General features: G+C 45.2%; 1 protein-coding gene across 2 annotated transcripts in view; it reads right to left on the bottom strand.

Annotated features, from left to right (window-relative positions):
• Positions 1-12,053, bottom strand: part of P2RX1 (purinergic receptor P2X 1) — a 141,442-nt gene extending 129,389 nt beyond the window's left edge. For both annotated transcript variants that reach the window (XM_088447037.1, XM_088447038.1), the window contains exon 1: positions 11,571-12,053. In XM_088447037.1, coding sequence (XP_088303163.1) covers positions 11,571-11,707 — 137 coding nt within the window. In that variant the 5' untranslated portion in view covers positions 11,708-12,053. The remainder of the gene's footprint in view (positions 1-11,570) is intronic.
• Positions 12,054-27,152: the final 15,099 nt, after the last annotated feature.

Below are 27,152 nucleotides of genomic sequence, written 5' to 3'. Positions count from 1 at the left end.
GTCTATATCAGTCCAAAGGAAAGCAAGCATGTACAGTTATGGTGCGTACACACTGGGCGATAAAGTGGACGACTGAACGATAACGATATCGTTATCGCTCAGTCGTCCACTTTATCGTCCATTTTTAACCCCAAAAAGATGAACGATGACGACGACGCGCGTTCCCGCGGGTCGTTCGTCATCATCGTTCATCGGGCTGACATGCAGGCCAACCTGACGATCTCGTCAGGTTGCTGCATGTCAGGGAATGGGGGAGAGAGCCCGGCGCTGAACGATATCGTTAATGATATCGTTCAGCGGCTGTGCTCAATGTCATGAACGACATTGAGCACAGCCTGCCGGGGACAACACTACACGATATCGCTCAGGGAGCATATCGCGTAGTGTGTACCCACCATTACTGTATCTCACCCAGAGGTATCCTCCTGATGGCGCTGTATACAGCTACTTTAGATGTTCCTGCTCGCAGGCTACTTTACATGGTCACTGGGTGTCACTCCCGGGATAAAGCAGCTTTACCCCACTCCAGCAGCTGCTTGAGTCCTTCCCTGGGTGCATTCTCCCAGGATATCTCCAGAACAGGTAAAGATCACACGCTCACCTCCAATTTAGTACACAGCATGCACCCTCCTCTGTTCCCCCTATCCTCTCTACAATCACTTTTCCACAGCCTTTTACACTGTGGCTGGAGATTGCTGATGTGTACTTCTGGGGAAAGTTCTTCTCCCACCCTGGTGATCAGACTACCTGCCTCTCCAGAGATAACCTGTTTACTAATTATCCTACAATACTCATACTCCAATCTAATTATACAGATAGGGAACAAGAATTATTCATATTAACAATTACACAACCACAGAACACAGTATAAGAAATTAAACAACATATTCCAAATATAAAGATACAATATAACTACACAATATAATAAACCCCTAACTTATATTAAAGTCTGTTATGAGGACCAGGGATAAAAAGTTACTCATACTTGTGCGAAACGAGGTACAGCATGGATGCGCAATAAGGGACCTTGTTAGTTGACTACAACTAGTAATCAGTAACTTAGAAATGTTTAATTTACAAATAGCCATTGTGTATAAGAATTGGCAATCCAGTCTAAAATATTACTTTTAAATGGTATATTTTATACAGGTAACTGTCTCACTGTAGGCTGCTGTATATCTTGGTAGGTTTTACTCAGTCTTAGGGGAAGGGAATCGGTGTGTAATGCCGGAGGTTTAATAGCCGCCGGATCAAATACCAACAGCGGAAGACCAACGGTTCGAAATCCCGACAGGGGGTGGTATGTACCCTAACTCTCTCCTCCCCTCTCCCTAACCTAACCCTCCCTTTTTGGTGCCTAACTCTAACCTCCCCCTTTAGTGCCTAACCCTAACCTCCACCTGTTGGTGCCTAAACCTAACCCCCCCTTCCCGCACCCTAAACCTAACCCACCCGGGGGGGGGGGTGCCTAACTCTAAGTCGCCCCGGGGGTTCCTAAAGCTAACCCTCCCCCCGGCGCGGCTAGAACCTAAGAGACCTGGCTTACCTTCGTTTGGTATGCCGGGTGTCGGGATTTCGTCCTGGGGCTAATGATAGGTGTCAGGATTTCGACGCCTAACTTTAGTCCCATGTCGGGCTATTAGTGTCGGGATGTCGCCGGCTGGGATCCCAGCCGCCGGTAATCCTGACTACATCCCAGGGGAAGATGTACTAAGTCTTGGAGAGTGATAAAGTGGAGGGAGATAAAGTACCAACCAATCAGCTCCTACTGTTTGGTTGTTACTTTATCTCTCTCCAAGGCTTAGTACATAGACCCCACAGTCTGTAAAATGACATTTAGGAGCTGATTGGTTGGTACTTTATCTCTCTTCACTTTATCACTCTGCAAGACTGTACATCTCCCCTTTAATTTGAACTACTTTACATGGGAAATAAGTATATTCTCCTCATGGGGCTGATTCCGGTGTGGTCGTCTTTTACCACAGCTGCATCTGCATCTTGATGCTAATGCCACTACCGATTCTGTTCTTACTGAGACACCCACATGCAGCAGCACTGATCTGTCTCGCTGTGTCTCTAGACGGACCATTGGTCGCACCATTGAAGCTGGCACCAGCTCTGGCGCAATTTCTCCATCTAAGCACGGCATCCTGTGTCAGCGCTACTGCATCTTTAGACACAGTTCTCAATAAGCTCACGGCTGCCTAACCACCCCGTTACCTGTAACCATCAGGATGCTTGCACAGTGTGACTCAGATGCATGCACAGACTTACAAAACATCAGCCAACTGAGTGCAACATCAACACTGCGCCCACCTCTGAATCAGGCCCATAAATAATCTGTATTTATCAGAGGCTTTTCCTATGCCGTGGGGGATGTTACTTGATATGTCCTGAGCTGGTGAGCTGGCCTGCAATGATTCCCCAGTGATCCTCTCAAGGACCTGAGGAGGGAGTTCCTGCATTGCCTCCCAAGCTGCTCTCCCTTCGGATCCGGCATCAGCAGTACCTCCCAAGGCAGGCCGGGAGTCTCCGGTCCATGGCAGACTCTTCTAGGGATGGATATAGGATGCTCAGCATCGAATGGTTGCCCTGCTTCAGACATCAAATCAAGTGATGCGCTGGCTATTTTCCATCGCATTAAAACCATTTGGTGGTATAAATATTGTTGGTTATGACGTGTGCACAGAAGTTTTGTGCAGGTGCAGGGTTTTGTGCAGGTGCACATAAGCTGAGCTAGGGAACAACTTCTGGGTGTCCACTGCTTCATACAAGCTGTCAGCCACTGGATGGGCATTGGAAAGCAGCATCTGATGGCTGGCAACCATCGAAAACCCGCAATTTGATGGGAAAAGTAATTTTATCGGATCAGGAAAATCGATGGTTGCTAACTATTGGCTTTCACCTCCGTCTCCACTGCAAGTTGCAGCCGCCACTGTTGGTCAGGTTATAACGCACGCTCCTCAGCTGCCACACATGACAGCTCTTCAGACTCAGGGCTGTCTTATCAGCAGTGTGGGCCCTGGGCAAAGCAATGCACTGGGGCCCCCACCCATTCACGGGAAAAAAATGTACAGTAAATGGTCAATAAAATGAAACCTTTAGATTTAGTAGTACTTTCAGCATCAGTTTAAATATAGAAAAAAAAATTACACTGCCACCATATAGTACACAAGGGAGCCCGCTGGCTGCCCGTATTGGTGCCATCTATACTTTCTAGCCGGGTATTTATTGCACTTTCTTTTTTTTTAGTGGATGGATAATGTAACATCCATTCCCAAATCCAAACCTTAATGAAGGACGCAATGCCCATTGCCCAGTCAGACCCTGTCACGGAAAACAGGGCCAGGTTCTTACCTGCCGGGTCACCCGGACGGGACGCAGTGACTTGCCTGGCAGAGGAGAGGAGTCTCCTGTCCTGACTCCTGAGGAGGCTGAGAGAGACCGGGACGACTACGGACCTGACGGATCCTCGAGTGACCCATCTGGCACCAGACACTGCGCGGCAGGCGGCGGGCGGCAGCGGCACACTAGAAATAGCCAGCAGCAGCAGGCCTGGGCGGAGCTGCTGCGGCTCATGCATCAAGGCAGCCAGTCAGCAGTCGTCCCTCAGAGAGACTCGGTCCAACCGACACAGGCAGATATAGCGGACAGGACAGTGTAGTAACGGCGGACAGCGGTCTGTGAGTAATTGTCAAACGCAGGGGGGGTTCCGCTCGTCACCGGAGGGGGAGGGGTCTGGCGGATCGGAACACAGTGGTACTTTAAAAAAAAAAATAACAAACTGGCCGCGGCTGCAGTGAGGCTGGGGGGCCCCTTGATGCTTCAGGCCCTTGGGCAACTGCCCAACAGGCCCAATGGAAGAGACGGCCCTGTTCAGACAGCTCCCTCGGGTTCCTCACTACTAACTGTCTTTGGCTTCTCCCACTCTCAGGGCCTGATTCAGAGATGGACGCAGTGCCAATACTTACGCAGTTGAGTAGATCCTTACTACGCGTGAACCAATATGAGTGATGTTATTCACAACTACGGAATCGCTAACACTTCAGAAGGGGAGTGGTAAGTGGAGACTGGGAGTTGACCTAAAGTGACTGCAAAGAGGGGCAATTTCATGGGAGTGTTATGGGAGTGTCACAGGTGTGTCTCGGAACGCTGCTGCATTCCATATCGCAGATCCACCGCTGCAGAGGTCATGTTTACCTGCATTTGAGAGAGTAGCTAGTGTAGACCCTAGGCTACTGCAAATGTCAATAGTTCAACAGATGTTGCGTTGCTGTTGGTATGTTTACAATCTCCTTCGCAAATGCCCAGACCATACAGCCTTAAAGTGTGCATCTCACTGCTCGAATACTCCATCACACCGTCACACAAAAGATAAACTGAGCTTAGCATTTGCAGCTGCGTTACCGATCTGGTTTTGCCTTTTAAATGCTACTTTAATACATTGCTACCTTAATATACTTTAATACAGATGAGTCCTCATGTGTCTAGCCTCCTTGCGCGTTAAACAGACCTTCTAATCGTGCCATGCCATGGCATTACTGGGTAGCGCTGAGCATCTTTCGTGCAACTTTTTACCTTCAAATGCCTCTTATAACACAGTGATTTGAATAGCTAGCTTCTGCTGATTATAATGATATGCAGCATGCCTATGTTCTGTGAACGAGTGCGAGTGTATCTGCATGTGAAACGCTATGTTACAGTGTTACAGCCGCTGACACTGTAACGTAGCATTTCACATGTCAGATACACCCCAGACGTACAGAGAACATAGGCATGCTGCATATCATTTTAATCAGCAAAAGCTGTTTGTGCTAGCTATTAGCATAATTATGTGAATAAGACGTACTTAAAAGTAAAAAGTTGCACGACAGACGCACAGCGCTACCGAGGCACACAGAACTCCAGTGTTATGTGTGGCGCGACTTGTAGCGCATGGAGGATAGATGTATGTGGACACATCTGTACTCGTACATTGCCCAGACTAGCTGGGAACCCTACGATGACTGCAATGTATTACATTTATCCCGCTGACTCCTCTTTGTTGGGCACCTGGGGGTAAATTTACTAAGAAGTGAGTTTGGTCGAGTTTTTTAGTTTTTAAACTCACTTTGCTTCACCAAAACTCGGGTGAGTTTTTCCTTATCAAACTCACAAATTTACTAAGAAGTGAGTTTAGCTGAAAGTGAGTTTTTCGATGGTGAAGCAATGGGAGTTTTTTCTTCCAAATTGCGAGTTTAGAGGAGAGTTTAGAGGTGAGTTTAAGGTGAGTTAAGGTGAGTTTAAGAAGAGTTTAGGTGAGATTACTCACCCGAGATTGCAGTGTTTTCTCTCTTCCAAGCAGCCTGCACATATCAGTGAGATATGTGTAAGCTGCTTGTGTCTTAAGACCTGTAAAAAACGGGTTAAATATTTTAAATAAAAAAATGACATAAGGTCCCCCCTCTAAAGCATAACCAGCCCTGGACTTGCCAGCCTGTCCTGGTACCTAAAATTACGGGGAAACAAAACGAGTAGCGTTCCCCCGTAAATTAGGTACCAGCACCTGGCTGCAGGGCCAATACTGGTTTCAATTATAGGGGTAAAAAATTTTGCATAGGGGTATCCCTAAAATTAAAACCAGCTCTGGACCCTTTCTAGCGGTGGGCTGATGCCACAGCTAAGGGTGCCCTTTCACCGGGCCCCCCAGCCGCAGCATCAGCCCTGACCGCTAGTCAACCCAAGCCAGGGATCCCTGGGGAGTTGGGGACCCCACCAATAAAGGGGACCCCCTCTCCAGGGCACACCTGGCCTAGGCTGATAGCCCGGGGCTATCCCCACCACCCCTGGGTGGTGGGTGGCGGGTTGATAGTGTAGGAGTAGTGTTAAAAATGTAATTAACAACATTGTCTTTACAGTAGAACTGCAGATCTCAGCAAGCCTCCCCCGCATGCTGGTACTTGGAGAACCACAAGTACCAGCATGCGGGGCATTAAGGGGTAAAGGTTTATTACTTACATACATACATACACACACATACTTACCTGCTCCCAGATGTTCACGTCCCCTTCTCAACGTAAAGTATCCAATGGTTGTAACTGTAAAAAAAGAACCAATACTCACCTTTTGTCCCACGATGTTCTCCGCAGTATTCCAAAGAGGGCCCCGGAGACACTGTAACAAGACGCTACAGCATATTGTTACAGTATCGCTAATAACAGCTCCGGGCTTGAGCTATCATTAGTGCTGTGCCACCAGCCAATCAGCGGCGGTTTCCATTAGTGGTCGCTTATTGGCTGGGACCCACATGGAGGAGCCGCTCGTTGGCTAAGCCCGCCTAAACTCGCAGCTCAGGAGGTGAGTGTTTAAAATATCTATTTCACAGTGAGTTTGCCACAATCTCACATAAGTAAATTTGCGAGTTGCATCTTTTTCATCTACACTTCCTATTTTGGCCAATGGTGAGTTTTTTCGAGTTTGCAAACTCACATGAGTTTTAACAGTGAAAAAAGAAAACTCACTTCAAACTCACCCGAGTTTGTCTTTAGCAAATTTGCAAGATTAAAAAAAAAGCCTAAACTCACGTGAGTTTGCAAATTCACACAAACTCGACCCTTAGTAAATTTACCCCCTAGAATATTCTAGTCTAGTGCATTCTTTTCCTTGAGCTAGCTAGTGGTATAACAGAACACAACAAACAACAACTGCAACACAAAATAACAACACTTACCTAGAAATAGAAATAAATCAAAACATGTATGTTTACAAAAATTCACAAACAGTAGGGGCCAAATGTAATAGGGTGTCTGTTTTGGTAAATTGCGAGTTTGGTGCTAAACTCGCAATTTTTCACAACTCTCCAATGTAATACGGTGTCTGTTCACTAAAACTCACATTTTTCAGAGTTACTAAAACTCCCCATTCTCAAACTCGCATCCAGATGTTTTCACATTGAAAACAATCAACTCGCCCAATGTAATAGAGTGTCTGTTTCAGACTCGCAAAAAAAAAAGATTACCAAAAGTCCCCAAATAATAGACCTGCTTCAGGCTAGCGAGTACATCCTGAGCAGGTCAGATTAACACAGAAACATGCACATATCCATGAGATATGTACATGTTTCTGTGTGTACTTATGTAAAATGTTTTTAAATAAAAAAGAAATGACGTGCACCCCCTCCCCAAAAGCATAACCAGCCCCGGGCTTTAGAAAGCCTGTTCTGGTTCTAAAAATACAGGGGCCAAAATGCGTAGGGGGCCCCTGTATATTAAGAACCAGCACAGGGCTTTGTTGAGCTGGTCCTGGTTCTGGAAAATCAGGGGGCAAAATGAGTAGGGGTCCCCTGAAAATTCCAGAACCAGCACCGAACTCTTGTCTAGCGGGGGCACAATGCCACAGCCAGGGAAAACCTTTCACCGGTGTCCCCGGCCAAAGCATTATCCCTGACCGCTAGTCAGTCCAGGCCGGAGATCCCTGGGGAGTTGAGGACCTCCCCAATAAAGGGGTCCCCCTCTCCAGGGCACCCCAGGCCTAGACTGATAGCCCGGGGCTATCCCCGGCACCCTATGCCCGTGGGTGCCGGGTTGATAGTGTTAGTGTAAAGTGTAAAAATAAAGTTTCCATATTGTCTTTAGTTGTAGAACCACAATTACCAGCAAGCCTTCCCTGCATGCTGGTATTTGGAGAACCACAAATACCAGCATGCGGGGCATTACGGGCCCGCTGGCACCTGTAGTTCCACAACTAAAGAAATACGTAAATAAACAAACATACACTGTGAAAGTATAATTTTAATAAAACATACATGCACACTCACACTCACACTCACACATACTCACCAAGTATCCGAAGTAATCCATAGGGGTGTGCCTGAAAAAAAAAAAAAACATACTCACCTCTCCTATGCGTAGATCGCGTCCACTTCTCCAAGTAGGCAATCCAGGGGTTAAAATAAAAAAACGCAAAAAAACCCGATCCATGCCGGACTGAGCAAAGGTATGTGTGTACACATACCTTTGCTCCGCGTAAATGACCGGGGCACACGTATGCCCCGTCAGTGAAGGGGCCGCCAGCCAATCAGGGAGCATCTCCGTCGGAGCAGCTCCCTGATTAGCTGAATGCGGCCAGCCTGTGTCTCCCATAGACTTCTATGGTGAGAAATCCCCATTGAAGTCTATGGTGGGAACCGCTACATCGTAGCCGCAAGATGAATTGAGGTTAATCTTGTGGTTACATCAATGATACAATGTCGCACGTTTTTTTTTTTTTACACACACACAGAAGCCATCACGGATCTCACTGATCTGTGATGGCTTCTCTAAAACTCGCACCTTTTAATGCTACTTGCATTAAAAGGTGTCAGTTTACATAGTCCTAAACTCGCCTAAACTCGCAAATGCAGTAGCCTCGAGCTGAAAAGTTCGCAGGTTGTTGAATTTGCGAGTTTCAGTACAAACTCGCACTTTTTAAAAGTGCGAGAAAATGCGAGTTTGTTCTGTTACTAAAACAGACTACCTACTACATTTGGCCCCAGATCTATTATCTTGTTATAATTTGAATTGGAGCCTGTGGTATTTATATTTACAGATATAAATGATTACTAATAGTCTAATTATAGTTCCTCACTTGTTGATGTTATTATTGTTGACATGCAGTGTGAAACTAGTGATTGCACAATCTGGTGGTGGAGGTGGTGATTGTTGGAGGGTGCTATCAATGGAGGTCACTTGGTTGAAAGGTGGGGGTTGCAACCCTTACCAAAAATGCCAGGGGGTTTGTCATTTAAACAATAAAATGAAGTCTGCTCCAAACACTGCTGCCGGGGATCGTTCATTAAACTCACTGGGGAAGGATCAGCTGGGTCTATGTGTGATTGACAGGTGTGCCCGAATTAGTCTGCCCACAGACTCATGTGTCAGCTAGCTGCTGTTAGCCACAACTAGCCAATTGGAGCTAGATGACACAGGAGTCTGGGGGCAGGCGAATCCTGTCAATCACAAAGAGACCCAGCTGATCCTTTCCTGGTAAGTTTAATTATATTTTTTGTGTGTGTGATAATGTTTCAGCAATATGTTTATGAGAACTGATACCAATAATAAAAACGGCTATGGTACATTGCAGGTACAGATGAATATATATTTCTGTGAAAAGATCAGACATCAGACATTTGGGGGAATTCAATTAGCCACAGGGCTTACCAGGGCTTACCACAGGCTTTTAGCTCACAGGATAAGTGCTGGATGTCACATCGTGGTCTGGGTCCCCGTTACCGGGTTTGGCAGTGTCACCTTACTGGCATGTGTGTCCGCGCTGGCTGCCAGCAGCATACCTGAAACCTGTGGTCACTCATCTGTAAACATGCAGTTCCTGCTGTTCTGCATGATGGACACTGCCATCTTGGATAGTATCACATGATCCACAGTGACAATCCAGTCTCCAGTGACTACGGTCATATGATTCAGCCAGCCTATCAGTTCTAAGGGTGCCCAATTTAAACCAGGAATTGCTGATAGCACGTTGCCAGTACAACTTCTCTCCCTAAAGATCAGTACCTTGGTTACTCTAATGAGTGTACAACTGAAGGAATGAAAATAGGGCACTTGGAAAATAGACATAACAGTCAAAATGTATCGAACTCCTAGGTCTAATCCATGCACAAAGGAGGACTTCCTACTAAACATGCATTTCGCCAATCAGTGGCTTGTTCACAAACTACCCTGACATATGAATTTGCTATTAGCTTCAATAAAACAGCAGGTACAGCTCTCCATCTCATGTACAAAAAACAATATATAGCTTGAGCAAACAAAGAAAGAACCTATAAGTGTCAGCGGTGATTTTGCAATAAGCCATTCACTAGCAGGTCTCTAGTGCTGGCAGCCAACATTATTAATGAGTATTTGATTTGCACTGCACTTCCACCATGCGTAGTGGCTTTTGCAGGCCTATCTGCATATGTGTGCCAGTCTACATATGCCCTCAATTACTCTGCCCTTCCCTCCCCAGCCTTTCCAGTTGCAAACGATTGTGTCAGAAATGTCCAAATCTGCATGTAACATCACAGAGTCCATTTTCACTGGTTTTTTTTTTTTTGTAGTTCATACTTGATTCACACAATAACCGAAGGTAAAACTACAGATCTTACATAGGCACACAGGGTTTGATTGCATGTCAGTATACTAATTTTTGCCTACCAACTCCTTTCACCTGAATCATATAACTTCTTTGAGCTGACGCCTACACTTGACTATAGGCACACTGTATGCATAGGAAAACATATCTGCAAAGTCGGCAGCTCTCAAGCCCATCACAGTAGAAGTCTACAGCTGCTTTTCTGCCCATGTTTAATGCTAGTCATTCTGGCATAGGTCTCACAATGAATTACAGTATTGTGGTGCCTAAAATCTAAAACATATACAAGTCATTAGTATAACACGTATGCAAACTAATGGTACAAAGGGTGACATATAACAATGAGACATAACACCTTTAGTGCTCGCAAAAAGGGGTATGTGCTCCTTTCAGTATTCAACAAACAGCGGTAAACTAAGTTTACAGCTGTTTGTCACTGTATCTCTTACGCCATCTATAGATGGTGAGAGGGATACGGTCACCATTGCCGGCATTAGTGACCCCTGTGCAGACTTTCTGGCTTCAGCGAAGTCTTCCAGGCATTGCTGGGCCCCCCTCGGGTGAAACTGACTTGCACATGCGCAAACTGACCATCGCACATGCACAAAAACAGAAAAATGGAAAGCAAGCATTGCATGTCATTACACAGTGATATACACAAATGATGATAAATAAGTTACATTTCTTTATAAACATGTGGCAGTGTGTTATCCCTTAAAATATGGTGACTATAGTCATAGCATTCATTGAAATAAAACGTTATTGCATTACAGAACATTATTTACATCCTTACAGAGTAACAGGCTCAGTTAGGCAGGTGAAAGGCATATGTTATTTGTACAGTAATTCATTCTAATTAGCGCACTTCCAGTAACAGTATTTAGTACCTGATATATAATAATAAAATAGATTTGATATTTAGTAAAAATAAGAATTTGCTTCCATATTAAACAAATGATAACATATAAATTGATGTTTAACCCACTGTTACTGTACAGTAAAAGATAGATTGCGTTACGAGTTTTCTAGCTCCTGCCCCTACATGCATCTGAGTGCCCACTAGTGATATAGAAGTGCCATATATACAGCATGCATCTGAGTGCCCACTAGTGATATAGAAGTGCCATATATACAGCATGCATCTGAGTGCCCACTAGTGATATAGAAGTGCCATATATACAGCATGCATCTGAGTGTCCACTGGTGATATAGAAGTGCCATATATACAGCATGCATCTGAGTGCCCACTAGTGATATAGAAGTGCCATATATACAGCATGCATCTGAGTGTCCACTAGTGATATAGAAGTGCCACATATACAGCATGCATCTGAGTGCCCATTAGTGATATAGAAGTGCCGTATATACAGCATGCATCTGAGTGCCCACTAGTGATATAGAAGTGCCATATATACAGCATGCATCACTCACTACTGAGCATGGTAACTTGTAGTCCTTACCCCACAATGTAGCCCAGGACCCCAAGCTGGATGAGTCTGAACGTCAGCCCTACTTTCTTGTCCCGGACTAGGACCATCCGGGGGGTGTCATACTCAAAGAAAAAGTCCGAGACATTCTTCCTGATCTTGTGCCCCATTGTGCGAACTCCCGGGGAGAGGTCACACAGAGCAGCGGCTGGAGCTGTTAGTCTGCAGGGTGGAGTTCCAGCTACAGGATCTGGCTAATGCCTTGTTTGTTGTAGAGGCGCAATATAACCAGATGATTATCCCTGCTGGGCGTCATATAGTGCTTGGGTCTCCTGTGTTGAGCTTGCTGTGCTGGGGCAGAAAACAGGCAGGACACGGGCTTGCAGCCCATTACCCATATCTGTCCTGCTAAGACTGGGGGGGTGGGTGGCAGTGGTGGGGGCGTGTGACCGCCATCCTCCAGGCTACATACCTAATATCGCCGGAATTTAGCAGAGCTGGTTCATCTCAGACACCACCGGCCCCTAACTATTGCACTATGATGCTTACTGTACTGCTGTGGGATATACCGTAGCAGCATATACTACTGTACTGTATGTACACGGGAGGGAAAACAGATTATTATCAGTAACTAATGCACAACTACTGTGTGAGGCTGACAGGGCAACTATAGCTTCTTGTATGGTACAAAGCATATAATAATCTGGGTATATGCAATATTTGAGGAGTGAGGGAACCGTGACTACAGCCTGTGGACTTTACCGTGGCCTAAAACACAGAACAACTTTATAATTTATAGGAACATCACAAAAGTATATATTTTTTTTATTTCAGACCACTATGTATTATGAACCTTAATTATTCATAACTATCTGGGATACCCAGCATTGCTGAGCTGAAGACTTGACCCTGAAGTATACCTCAGCCTTTATTTATTTATATTGTCCTCATCTATAACCCTATTACATTGACCCTGAAAAGGACCCCACTGTTTTTTAACATGCATGCAAACATTGGCGTAACTACCGTAGGTGCAAGGGGTTGTGGCTGCTATGGTGCCCAAGCTGCCGCTGTGGCATGCCGCTCCCCCTGCACCCAGTCACGCACACAAGGTGGCCGGTCAAGTCAGGGTCATCTAGGGGTGTCCTGGTGTCAGTGGTGTCGATTTGGTGCTGGCCTGCCAGCTGATTACAGTGAGCTCCGATTGGCTTGTGACCGGCGCCAGATTAAAATTGCGCCGGTGCTGTCTGTCCATGTCTGCTGCTGCCTGCCGGTGCACCAGTGGTAATTAGCTGGCGGCCTGACACCAAATCAACACCCGCTGGCTGCTGATGGCACACAGGGGGGAGGCGAGAGGCTTCTGGAGGGACACGGAGAGGTGAGTTGCTGGGGGGGAGGCATGATGTATAAGGGGCATTACTGTGTGGCATAATGTATAAGGGGTACTACTACTGCATGGCATAATGTGTATAAGGGGTACTACTGTGTGGCATAACTTGAATGGGCTCTGTGCAAAACATGAATGGGCTCTGTGTGGGGGAAATGTATGTGTTTTTTTTTACCTCTGGGGGGGGGCACTGAAATGAGGCAGCCCTTCCAGAGAGGGACCTAGCAATCCCCCTCTGGTGGGCTGCAGTAGATGTCAATGTGCATCAAGGCCTTTTCCACATTGCACACACGCATCTGGAAAGCCGCGCATATGCAGTAGCTACCCATAGGTGGAAGTAAAGTGATTGCACACGCCCAAATTCAACCGACCTAGCTTTAAAAAACTCAATAGAACCTACTTGTGAAAGACATCCCTACTTGCCGACTCTCCTGAGACGTCCAGGAGCCTCCTGAATTTCCCAGAAAAGTAGACAAGTTTCCCGGAGGCCACCCACGTCCCGGGTGATAATGCCAGTAATCGCAGCATTGTATAGCAGGGCCACAATGATGCAATAACACCATCACCCCACGCACGTGCGACCACATTGTCTAGTTTTCCAAATGGTACATCTTTTTGTACTAACCAAACTTTCCACACATTTATTTTTATTTAATCAATACACTGCAGACTTAAAAAAGAAAAAAAATTATTATCATTTTCACGTGAAGATTTATGATATCCTGTATAAAGTCATGCTGTATGCTGTTTTGGAAAGTTGAATTGATGCTAAGAAAGAAGCACAAAGTACAGTATTCACTGGTGGTGTTTCAGGAAAAAAACTACACTTATTAGCTTTTAGTTCACTTTCTTGCAATTTAAATAACAAAAAAAAACATTTATTTGGATACATTTTCTATGCGCTGTGTTTAAGTATAATTTGTGTGGGTTCTGCCTAAATAAATGACTGATATTGTTGTTGGAATATGACTAGCCCAAGTGGTGCCAAAATCAGCCCAGCAAAGAGGTGAGAAAGCCCTTTGCAGCAAAAGGATTAAACAGTACATTCTGTGGCTAAATATATTTCTTTATTGCTATTCAGTGTTAAGGCCATTTTGTGTATGTGAGTCACTAAGCTATTACATTTGTTTCATTGTTTTATAAAAGTCGCACATGCAGAATTCCACTTACTTGTAAAGACATATTGTGGAAATGTATCATACCTTGGAGAAAGAGTACCACACAATCAGCTACTAACTTTTATTTTTCAAATACAGCCTGTATAGTATAGTTAAAAGCTGATTGGTTGGTACTTTATCTTCCTCCAAGGTTTGATACAACTCCCCCCTTGATGAATGATTAACTGCAGTATATTTCTCTGGCAGGTGTGATGCTACTGGTTTTATTATACAGATTATATAGCTCCAGGAGTGCCCTTGCATGCAGTTTCCTGAACTGACAGGGCAGGGACTGCACACATCCTTGTCTCAGTATTTAGTGACATACAGGTGCTCCCACTTAAAGACCTGCCTGTTTATTGACCGCTCGGACTTACGATCTGCCCATACGACCTGTGATTTGGCAGCCCTGCAGCACATTCATCTGGCGCGCAGCTGCCCGGCAGCCTTGACTTCAACAGAAACAGCAACAGCTACCATGAGCAGCGGCTTCTGCTGTGTTCTGATCACTGTAGCCCCCTCCTGTCAGATGCTTCTCGCTTATCGAGAAATTTGCTTAACAACCTAGTCGTAAGAACGGAATTCGGTCGTTAAGTGAGGAGCATCTGTATTGCTGAGAGTTACTGTATTGGCACAAATCATTCTGATGAATTTATGTAACAATTCTGTTTGGTAGGGCAAGAGTAATACCCTTTCACACATAGAGCAAAAACCCGGGTTTTTGCATGTGAACGCACATCAACCCGGGTTTTTGCTATGTGTGAATGCAGACAACCCTGGACGAAGTCCCGGGTACACGACCATGCTCTGTACCAGGCTCGGGTTGAGACTCGGGAATTTGCCAGGTTGATAGACCCAGCAATTTCCTGGATCTTAAGTCTGAAAGGGGCATTAGTGAAGATGATACAACAGCAAACTCATGTATATGAGACAGGTTCTTACTTCTCTCTATCTCTGCTACTTTTATCAACCTACAATTACCCACTGGCATTTAAATGCTGCATCTGACAAAACATGCAACTGCAAGTGATAATGACACCATTCTATTCTATACTCATTGTCATTCATACTTATACCATAATGTGTTGGCTTTTTTAAGCAGTTTGATCCATCTCAGTGTGTCTTAACTAAGCATACATAGCATACAGTATGACTTGAAAAATGTAGTGTATCTCTATGCAGGGCCAAATGCTGGATTATGGAAAGGAACAATGAAAAAACACTTGCCACAATGATAATTTAATTAGAAAAGTACAATGTATATAAATGTACTACGTATATGTTAAATAAAATAAAATTTTAAAAAAGAATGAGGTATATAGTAAGCTGTAAACTGTACTGTAATGTAGATATAACCCTCGCTGCTGCAATGCACGGCCAATGTTACCCCTGGGCCCCCAGTAACCGGGGAAGTACATACTGCAACTACAGTGGCGGCTCTGAAGGCTACAAATCTTAGCAGATACTGCAGCTCAGAAGAAGGGGCTTAGGAATCATGTCAGATCAGAAGGGATCGGTATGAATGACTGCCTGACCTATGTCCGGTGGTTCAAATTTCCGATGCCGGAAGACCGGCAGCAGTGGAGATCCCGACAGTAAGTAAATAACTATCCCTAACCTTTCCCCCCCTAACCCTCCTTTAGGGGTGCCTAACCTTAACCCCCCCTTCCCCTAGCCTAACCCTCCCGCGTGGGTGCCTAACCCTAAGTCCCCCCCGGGAGCCCCTAACCTAACCTCCCCTCCCCCCGCAGCTGTCCGTGCCCGCCGCCCGGCTTACCTTCGTTCGGTATTCTGGGTGTCGGGCTCCCGGCGTAGGGATAATGATAGGCGTCAGGATGTCGACGCCTATCATTAGTCCCCTGTCGGGATTGCACAGTCAGGAAGATGGCGGTTGGCTTCCTGACTGCATACCGTTCAGAAGGTACAAGCAGGAGCAAGGAAACAGCTGAGTGTTAGGAGAACTAGGGAACCTGTGGGAAGGAGCAGCACGTGAGTAGGGACTGGAAGAAACTGTGTGGAGAGAGGTTAGTGAGGAGTGCAGGAAATAGGTTAAAGATTGTAGGAGGGAGAAACAGTGAAAACTGCTAAGAGGGATGAATGTGAGGGAAAAGAGTTAAGTAAGCTACAGAAGTGTTCTTTGAGAGAAAGCAGTACAGAAAAATTTGGTGACAAGCTGAAAGAGAAGTGGTGAGAGCAGAGCCCAGCTGGAGGTCAATAAATGAAGAGAAGGTCAGAGGGTGTAGATTCAATAGTGAAGAACCTAGCTACTGGTGTGGAAAGGCAAGAGTCCATTCGCAAGGCCACCCTTATATATAGGGTACGGGTGAGCGGGTTCGGATTTCTGAAATCCGAACCCCCCCGAGCCCCCCTGATCCGAGGCCGATCCGAGTCAGGCTCGACTTTTCCCGCCTGACTCGGATCTGAAATCGAGGCAAAACGTCATCATCCCGCCTTCTGGGTCTCGCGGGTTTTGGATTCTATATAAGGTACCTGCGTCGGTGCCATTTTCTCACTCAGCTGTGAACAGTGACGAGGGAGGGTGGGAGTTAGGGCTGGCTGGGCTGTGTAGTGTAGTGTTGTGCTGTGCTGCTGTTGTCCATAGGGGCTGTGTCCACTCCTCCAAAGTCCATAGGGGCTGGCTGGACTGTGTTGTGCAGTCAGTTGTCCATAGGGGCTGTGTCCACTCCAAAGTCCTCTGCAGTGTCCCAGTCCTAAAGGGGTGCTGTAGTGTTGTCCAGGGGGTGCTCTGTCCATCAGAGGTGCTCCCCCCAAGTGCAAAAAAAAATAATATTTCTGTGTTTGTGAATTGTGTGCGCAGTAGCCGCACGTGCATTAACAAAGTAGTGCCAAGCATGCGCCTGTGTCATAAGTAAAGGGCCGGCTGGCTTGACCGTTAAAGGGTGCTGTAACCCCCAAAGTGCACTCCAAACAAAATAAAAAAATATTTTCTGTGTTTGTGAATTGTGTGCACTGTGGCTGCACGTGCATCAACAAAGGAGCAGCGCCAAGCGTGCGCCTGTGTCCCATAAGTAAAGGGCCGGCTGGCTTGTCCGTTAAAGGGTGCTGTAACCCCCAAAGGGCTTCTCCAAACAAAATAAAAAAATATTTTTTTTTGTGTTTGTGAATTGTGTGCGCAGTAGCCGCACGTGCATCAACAAAGTAGTGCCAAGCGTGCGCCTGTGTCATAAGTAAAGGGCCGGCTGGCTTGACCGTTAAAGGGTGCTGTAACCCCCAAAGTGCACTCCAAAAAAAATAAAAAAATATATTTTTTTGTGTTTGTGAATTGTATGCGCAGTAGCCGCACGTGCATCAACAAAGGAGCAGCGCCAAGCGTGCGCCTGTGTCCCATAAGTAAAGGGCCGGCTGGCTCATTTCTTAAAGGGTGGTGTAACCCACAAAGTGCACTAGTCTCCAACAAAAATAAAAAATTATTTTCTGTGTTTGTGTGCGCCTTAGCCGCACGTATATCTCAATATAACATAAATGGAGGACCGAACTTTCTCCGTTAAAAATAAAATAGGGAAAGATCAAGAATCACTTCCTCCTAGTGCTGTTGCTGCTGCTGGGAGTTGTTCAACATCCCAGAGAGGAAGTAGGAACACCACTACTTTTACTAATCAATTGACCCTCCAACAGTCCCTAGCGAGGAGGATGAAGTACGACAGCAGTCATCCTGAAGCAAAACGTATAACTGAGGCCTTGACTGCTGTGTTGGTGTTAGACGTGCGTCCGGTATCCACCATTAGCGCAGTGGGATTTAGACAATTGATGGAGGTAGTGTGTCCCTGGTTCCAAATCCCGTCTAGATTCCACTTGCATCCTCAAAGCAGCAGCGACAAGCGTGCATCTGTCTGTTAAAGGGTGGTGTAACCCTCAAAGTGCGCTCCACAAACAATAAAAAAATTCTTCTTTTTTTTTCTGTCTTTGTGAATTGTGTGGGCTGTAGCCACACCTGCATCCTCAAAGCAGCAGCGACAAGCCTGCGTCTGTCTGTTAAAGGGTGGTGTAACACTCAAAGTGTGCACCACAAACAATAAAAAAATTCTTCTTTTTTTTTCTGTCTTTGTGAATTGTGTAGGCTGTAGCCGCACCTGCATCCTCAAAGCAGCAGCGACAAGCGTGCGTCTGTCTGTTAAAGGATTACATCGGTGACAACATCCAAGTAGCCATGTCAGACAGTCCGTACATGTACTGGCAGGAAAAAGAGGCAATTTGGAGGCCCCTGTACAAACTGGCTCTATTTTACCTGAGTTGCCCCCCCTCCAGTGTGTACTCCAAAAGATTGTTTAGTGCAGCTGGGAACCTTGTCAGCGAAAGGCGTAGGAGGTTGCTTCCACAAAATGTGGAGAAGATGATGTTCATAAAAATGAATTATCAACTCTTCCAGGGAGACCAACCTCCATAACGTACAGAGGGATCTGTGGTGGTGGATTCCAGCGGGGACGAACTAATGCTCTGTGAGGATGAGGATGTACACAACACTGGAGAGGGTGAGGAATCGGTGAATGAGGAGGATGAGGACGACATCTTGCCTCCGTAGAGCCAGTTTGTGCAGGGACAGATTAATTGCCAGCTTGTTTTGTGGGGGCCCAAACGAACCAATCATTTCAGCCACAGTCGTGTGGCAGACCCTGACGCTGAAATGATTGGCTTGTTAAAGTGTGCATGTCCTGTTTATACAACATAAGGGTGGGTGGGAGGGCCCAAGGACAATTCCATCTTGCACCTCTTTTTTTTTTTGCATTATGTACTGTTTGCGGCCTAGTTTTTCAAACTGCCATCCTGTCTGCCACTGCAGTGTCACTCCTAGATGGGCCACGTGTTTGTGCCGCCCACTCGTATCGCTTAGCATAGTCATCCAGCTACCTCGGTGCAACCTTTTGGACATAAAAACACTATTGTGAGGTGTGAGGTGTTCAGAATAGACTGGAAATGAGTGGAAATTAAGGTTATTGAGGTTAATAATAGCATAGGAGAAGAAAAATCAACACATTCTGTGATTTTAGCTGTTTTTATGCTTTTTTTTAAATAAAAATACAGATCCAAAACCAAGAACCCAAAACACGGAAGGGTGGTTTTGGCAAAACCAATCCAGATCCAAAACACGAAGAAAGATCCAGATCCAAAACCAAATCACAAAACACGAAAAGTGTCCGGTGCACACCACTAATATAGGGTGACATATGTTGCAGCGCATGACATATTTGACCAGCCTTGCGTTCCGAGGTATTTTATTGTAATGCTGGGCCTGGTTCCATAGGGATGACAAGCAGGGTTAGAAAATCACAACTCTGCTGATGCTTCCTGTCAGACTATAGGGGGTAAATTTACTAAGATGGGAGTTCTATTAAGAAGTGATGTTGCCCATAGCAACCAATCAGATTCCAGGTATTATCTTCTAGAAGGTGCTGAATAAATGAGAAGTAGAGTCTGATTGGTTGCTATGGGCAACATCACTTCTTCAGTAGAACTCCCATCTTAATAAATTTACCCCTAGGAGTCAGCTGAGAGCACAGGGAAGAAGTGAGCAAATGGTAAATACACTATATATGGCAGAGCAAGACAGTTTTATGGGGCACAATTAAGAACTTATGAAGGGGGTGTGATGACGGGGATACGGTCTAAAGATCTACAGTAAAAAGGTAGACAATATCTAGATAGACACCAGATATTAGACAGTCATTAGGTAGACAGGGACAAAAGGTTGGCACACTAAAGGTCGACATGTAAGAAGGTCAACAGGTACAAAGGGTCAACAGGGTTAAAAGGTCGACGTGGAAATGGTCGACACAAATATGGTTGACACATGATTTTCGGGGTTTTTTAGGGTTAGGCACTTACCGGAGTGTTAGAGTTAGGCACTTACCCCAATGGTTAGGGTTAGGCACTTACTCCAATGGTTAGGGTTATGCACCAGGAGGGAGGGTTAGACACTTACAGGAGGGTTAGGAGTAGGCACTAGAAGGGACGGTTAAGGTCAGGCACCTACCCCGATGGTTAGTGTTATGCACCAGGAGGAAGGGTTAGTGTAAGGCACCAAGGGGAGGTTTAGGGTTAGGGTGTGAGTGAAGAATAGAAAACAAAAAAAATTTGTGGACCATATTTGTGTCGATCATATTCATGTTGACATTTTGACCCTGTCGATCATTTGTACCTGTTGACATTCTTACATGTCGACCTTTAGTGTGTTGACCTTTTATATTATTATTATTATTAATAATAATAATAATAAAATAAAAAGGAGTTAATTATTGAGTGCCAGGCTATTCCGTTGCACTTTACATTTGGAAACAAACAGTAATAAAACAAGACTGGGTAATAACAGACAAAACTTCCAATATATAGGGAAATACTGCATATTGCACATTGGTCCAGCCAGATTGCAGAGGTCTTGGTGGGCTGTATGATCCAGTCACACAGGAATGTTGAAAAAAACAAAGACCAACGAGTCAGCACTGGCAGATGACTTTTATAATGTACATTTTTTTACTGCAATTAGTTACAGTATTTCAGCTGTAAAGCTCCGTACAAACAGAGCGATTAGACAACGATAACAATATAATTGTCTGATCGTCCTGCACCCTCCTGGTGTGCTGGATGATCGATATCGATCACCCAGCACACCAGCAACTTACTAACGACTACAACGACCCGCGATCAACGATCGCAGGTCCCTATAGTAACTTGCTCAATATCGAGCTAGCTGACCTGCATGCACGGGCAATGGACGATATCGTCCATACGTGCCCGCGCATCACAGGTCGTTGGTGGGTTGGAAGGGGTCAAAAACTAATCGATTTGAATGATAACGATATGAACGATATCGTTATCGTTCAAATCAATCAGTTTCATCGTACCGTGTCTACGCAGCTTAACACTTTTTACTACAATTGCTACTTTTGTTTTTTTTACTACATTTTAATAAGTTATTTATAGAGAGACCATAAATAATTAGTGTTGAATTCTGACTCCTGGCATTTCTCATATTTATCACAACAGATCACTACCAGTGCTGACTGTTTTATCTTTTTCTTATCTTTTTCTCTATTCATTCTGCAAATTTACACAAGTTTGCAGCAGGCGGTTATATGTATGCTGTGGTATTTTATCTATTAATTTATTCATTCATTATAGGTACAGTATTGACTTTGAAGCACTGGAAAATTTTCTTCATATTGGACAAGGATCAGGAAGATGTGAAAGTGAAGAAAGAAAAAAAATATAACGTTATGAGTGGACTGTATAGTGGGGATGTAATTGGGTAGGATAGCTCATGGAAGTTATATAAGTAGTTCTGGAATGTGATAAGCTTGTCTGAAGATGTGAGTTTTCAGGAATGCTTAAAGGTTTGTAGATTAAAGGAGCGTCTTATTGTGCGTGGGTGCAACCTGAAAAAAGTCCTGTAACAGTGAATGGGAGCAAGTAATGTGTGTGGATGAAAGACGCACATCTTGTGCACAGCTGAGAGGCCTTTGCAGTTTCTTGTGTAATATATGGTTGTATTCTGTATATGTTTTTTAAATGTAACAGGTTGAATGCGGGGAACAAAGGACAGTTCAGAGTCAAGGATGACACCTAAACAGCAAACTTGTGGGGTGGGGTTGATTGTCAAGTTATGAACAGACATAGAGATTTCAGGTTTGTAACTACTATTGGCTGGTTGAAATATTATATTAATTCTGTTTTGGAAAAGATTAAGTTTGAGGTGGCGAGATGACATCCAAGATGAAATGGCAGAAAGACATTCAGTATCACAGACCAATACAGACGGTGACAAATCTGGACAGGATAGGTAGATTTAAGTATCATACACAAACAGACAGTGGTGGTTTAAGGGAGGAGAGGGCCCGTGTGCAGATTCTGTGTGGGCCCCCTCTCTGGCAGTGCAGTAGACTCTGGCTTGGTGCTAGAATCTACTGTGCATGTGCAGGTCTCTGGGAAAATTGCCCCTGGTGCCATTTTACCTGTGATTTTTGCTGCTCTCCAGTGCCAGGCCACTGGCAGTTGCAGGACTCTGGAGATTGCAGAGAGGTGAGTATAACTGTATATGGGTGAAGTGTGTGCAGTGTTGGCTACCCTGCACCCATTATAGATATGCCATTGCATACAAATAATACTGAAATCTGAAAGAGCTGAAAAGTTTGCCAAGAGATGTGGTATAGATTTAGAAAAGCAGAGGACCTAAGACTGAGCCTTGCTATACTCCAAACGATAGAGGTAGTGAAGAAAAGGTGGATTCAGAGAAACGAATACTGTAAGAGGAACCAGGATAGGGCTGCATTCTGAAGACCGAGAGATTGTAGTGTTTGTATGAGAAAAGAGTGGTCAATGGTGTCAAATGCAGCGGAAAGATCTAGAAGAATAAGAATGAGTAATGGCCTTCAGACTTAGCAGTGTTCAGATTATTGACTACCTTAGTCATTGCAGTCTCTATGGAGTTTTGAGGATGAAAGCCTGACTGAAGTGGGTCCAATAAGTTGTGCAAGTGAAGTATGTGAGACAGGTGCAGACAAGTCACTCAAGTATCTTGGAGGGGCATGGGAGCTGATGGATAGCACGGTAATTAGAGAGAGTTAGGGTACAATTTTCTTTTTTTTTAGAATAGGAGTAATCACTGCATGCTTGAATACTGATGGAAAGATACCAGTAGAGAGAGAGAGAGAGAGAGAGAGAGAGAGAGGATCAGGAGGAGAAGTAGTAGAGTAGGAATATGAGAAGAGTATAGAGAAGGGGCCAGGGGCTTCAGGGAAGGAACTGAGTGGGTCGCTGGCTGAGGAAAAGCATACCATTTCATTTTGGATCATATCTTGTGTACTGATAGTAGCAGGTGGGTTTGGTGAGGGAGGGGTAAGAAGTAATTTAAAGTTTCTTAGAGTTAGAAGCTTGATTAGATATGAGAGATTGTAAATATGTTTATTTGACAAGTCAAAACCTTACGATTAGAGTGGTAGATAGTCTTATATGTGAGGAAGTCACTCAGAGTATGAGATTTATGTCGCTGGTGTTTTATGTTACGTGAGAATTTTTGTGTTAGTATATGGCATGCGCTACTGTGCTTCCTCCATGAAGCATCTGATCCTTTACCAAGATGACTGCTGTACTTTAGTCTGCGCATGTGCGACACCATCTTGGCTCACTGTGTTTGAGAGCCACAGTAGTACACAGGAGTGTATTGCTTAGCTCTGTGAGGGAAGGACCAATGCTTCCATTAGGCAGCTGCGTAGAGGTGTCAGGACTTGAGAAGGTGTCCTGCCGATGTTATCTTGGAGAGTGGGCATGGTCTTGCCTCTCGAAGAAGCCACTTCTGCAGGTGTTGAGCACAGTTGGCAGAAACGAAGAGACCTGGTAAAAGCTGCTTACCCCAGCGGCAGACGCCCATGTACACCCGCCCCCCAGAGAAGGCCAAAAAACCCTCCACACCGAGACCTGAGAGCCACGGGAGACAGGTTGCAGCACCTGGGTGCGATGCCGGTGATGTCACTGTTTCACTGGCCGGCCCACTCTGCTACACCGCCTCCAGTCTGCCTAGGCCCTATGCTCTTTGGATGCCGTTACTTGCGCTCCTCTTCCCATCTTGTGCTGATCTCTGCGCCACAGACATTCCAGCCTGATGTCCTCTCCACCGGGTGGGGGGGGGGTGGAGTGATGGGAGCTCTCTACGCCAGTCTATGGGACACAGACTGTTTCTTGAGGACAGGACATCACTCAACAGTAAATAAGCTTTGGGAATATACTAGTGAAGGGGGTGCCATCTGTAACTAGAATCTATGGCCCTCATTCATAGCCACTCGCTAGCGGCAGTACGCTCGTTCCGAGCTATGTTCGCACATCTGCGCTTGCGTACGGTTTTTAGTACGCATGCGCGAACCAGTCAGTGCGGCCAAAAATCGTTTGTACGCAATATAGCGAGTGCCTGCTATTGCGAGTGACAGAATGAGGCGTATGTGGGTGGTAACAGGGGAAGGTGCTTCAAAACGGGGAGTGGAGATCAGAACGCAGGCGTGCTTAAAGGTCAAAACGGGCGTTTTATGGGTGTGCATAATTAATATAGCAGCGTCAATGACCACGTCACTTGGTTTTTTTTAACTCAGAACTGCTCGCAAAATAGCGGTTGAAAAAACCAACCACAAGAATAGCGAGCAGTTCATATCCTGTTCGATGTACTCGATTAATCTAATAAATAGCGGACATGACGTATGGTGCGAGCGGCCAGGGGGCGTTTTTAAAAAATAAAAGAGTGTATGTTTTGCTCGCTCGTTCAGACTTAGAGGTGTTAACAGACTGCAATGTGCGAACGGATCATTTGAATAGCCACCCCTTGTTTTTGAACGAACGAACGCAAATAGCGAACGGCTCTGAATGAGGGCCTATGTGTGTATATATATATATATATATATATATATATATATATTTATGTGTGGTCTATTTATCTGCAATACTGTGCAAAGGTTTTAAGCAGGTGTGGAGAAAATGCTACAAAATAAGGATGCTTTCAAAAATAGAGGTGTTAATATTTTATTTTCATCAATTAACAAAATGCAAAGTGAATGAACAGAAGAGAATCTAAATCAAATCAATATTTAGTGTGACGACCCTTTGCCTTCAAAACAGGAGGCTAAATGTATGAGGACAGATCTGTATCAACATTTTGTAGGTGTCTTGTTAATTTAGAAAGCCAAGGTTGACATCTAAGTCTATGTGGAATGTGATGGGTAGCTGGAGCTACTTCATCAAGGACTATTTCTAGAGTGTGTTTAAGGTGTGATACAGCAATCTCAGGAGAAGTGAACGTAGAAATAGGTGAGAGTAGACATAGAGATTTCAGGTTTGTAACTACTATTGGCTGGTTGAAATATTATATTAATTCTGTTTTGGAAAAGATTAAGTTTGAGGTGGCGAGATGACATCCAAGATGAAATGGCAGAAAGACATTCAGTATCACAGACCAATACAGACGGTGACAAATCTGGACAGGATAGGTAGATTTAAGTATCATACACAAACAGACAGTGGTGGTTTAAGGGAGGAGAGGGCCCGTGTGCAGATTCTGTGTGGGCCCCCTCTCTGGCAGTGCAGTAGACTCTGGCTTGGTGCTAGAATCTACTGTGCATGTGCAGGTCTCTGGGAAAATTGCCCCTGGTGCCATTTTACCTGTGATTTTTGCTGCTCTCCAGTGCCAGGCCACTGGCAGTTGCAGGACTCTGGAGATTGCAGAGAGGTGAGTATAACTGTATATGGGTGAAGTGTGTGCAGTGTTGGCTACCCTGCACCCATTATAGATATGCCATTGCATACAAATAATACTGAAATCTGAAAGAGCTGAAAAGTTTGCCAAGAGATGTGGTATAGATTTAGAAAAGCAGAGGACCTAAGACTGAGCCTTGCTATACTCCAAACGATAGAGGTAGTGAAGAAAAGGTGGATTCAGAGAAACGAATACTGTAAGAGGAACCAGGATAGGGCTGCATTCTGAAGACCGAGAGATTGTAGTGTTTGTATGAGAAAAGAGTGGTCAATGGTGTCAAATGCAGCGGAAAGATCTAGAAGAATAAGAATGAGTAATGGCCTTCAGACTTAGCAGTGTTCAGATTATTGACTACCTTAGTCATTGCAGTCTCTATGGAGTTTTGAGGATGAAAGCCTGACTGAAGTGGGTCCAATAAGTTGTGCAAGTGAAGTATGTGAGACAGGTGCAGACAAGTCACTCAAGTATCTTGGAGGGGCATGGGAGCTGATGGATAGCACGGTAATTAGAGAGAGTTAGGGTACAATTTTCTTTTTTTTTAGAATAGGAGTAATCACTGCATGCTTGAATACTGATGGAAAGATACCAGTAGAGAGAGAGAGAGAGAGAGAGAGAGAGAGAGGATCAGGAGGAGAAGTAGTAGAGTAGGAATATGAGAAGAGTATAGAGAAGGGGCCAGGGGCTTCAGGGAAGGAACTGAGTGGGTCGCTGGCTGAGGAAAAGCATACCATTTCATTTTGGATCATATCTTGTGTACTGATAGTAGCAGGTGGGTTTGGTGAGGGAGGGGTAAGAAGTAATTTAAAGTTTCTTAGAGTTAGAAGCTTGATTAGATATGAGAGATTGTAAATATGTTTATTTGACAAGTCAAAACCTTACGATTAGAGTGGTAGATAGTCTTATATGTGAGGAAGTCACTCAGAGTATGAGATTTATGTCGCTGGTGTTTTATGTTACGTGAGAATTTTTGTGTTAGTATATGGCATGCGCTACTGTGCTTCCTCCATGAAGCATCTGATCCTTTACCAAGATGACTGCTGTACTTTAGTCTGCGCATGTGCGACACCATCTTGGCTCACTGTGTTTGAGAGCCACAGTAGTACACAGGAGTGTATTGCTTAGCTCTGTGAGGGAAGGACCAATGCTTCCATTAGGCAGCTGCGTAGAGGTGTCAGGACTTGAGAAGGTGTCCTGCCGATGTTATCTTGGAGAGTGGGCATGGTCTTGCCTCTCGAAGAAGCCACTTCTGCAGGTGTTGAGCACAGTTGGCAGAAACGAAGAGACCTGGTAAAAGCTGCTTACCCCAGCGGCAGACGCCCATGTACACCCGCCCCCCAGAGAAGGCCAAAAAACCCTCCACACCGAGACCTGAGAGCCACGGGAGACAGGTTGCAGCACCTGGGTGCGATGCCGGTGATGTCACTGTTTCACTGGCCGGCCCACTCTGCTACACCGCCTCCAGTCTGCCTAGGCCCTATGCTCTTTGGATGCCGTTACTTGCGCTCCTCTTCCCATCTTGTGCTGATCTCTGCGCCACAGACATTCCAGCCTGATGTCCTCTCCACCGGGTGGGGGGGGGGTGGAGTGATGGGAGCTCTCTACGCCAGTCTATGGGACACAGACTGTTTCTTGAGGACAGGACATCACTCAACAGTAAATAAGCTTTGGGAATATACTAGTGAAGGGGGTGCCATCTGTAACTAGAATCTATGGCCCTCATTCATAGCCACTCGCTAGCGGCAGTACGCTCGTTCCGAGCTATGTTCGCACATCTGCGCTTGCGTACGGTTTTTAGTACGCATGCGCGAACCAGTCAGTGCGGCCAA

The sequence above is a fragment of the Taudactylus pleione genome, unplaced genomic scaffold (assembly GCF_031769625.1).
Source record: "Taudactylus pleione unplaced genomic scaffold, aTauple2 ptg000411l, whole genome shotgun sequence".
NCBI lineage: Eukaryota > Metazoa > Chordata > Amphibia > Anura > Myobatrachidae > Taudactylus > Taudactylus pleione.
This window is presented reverse-complemented; position numbering and strand designations above follow the sequence as displayed.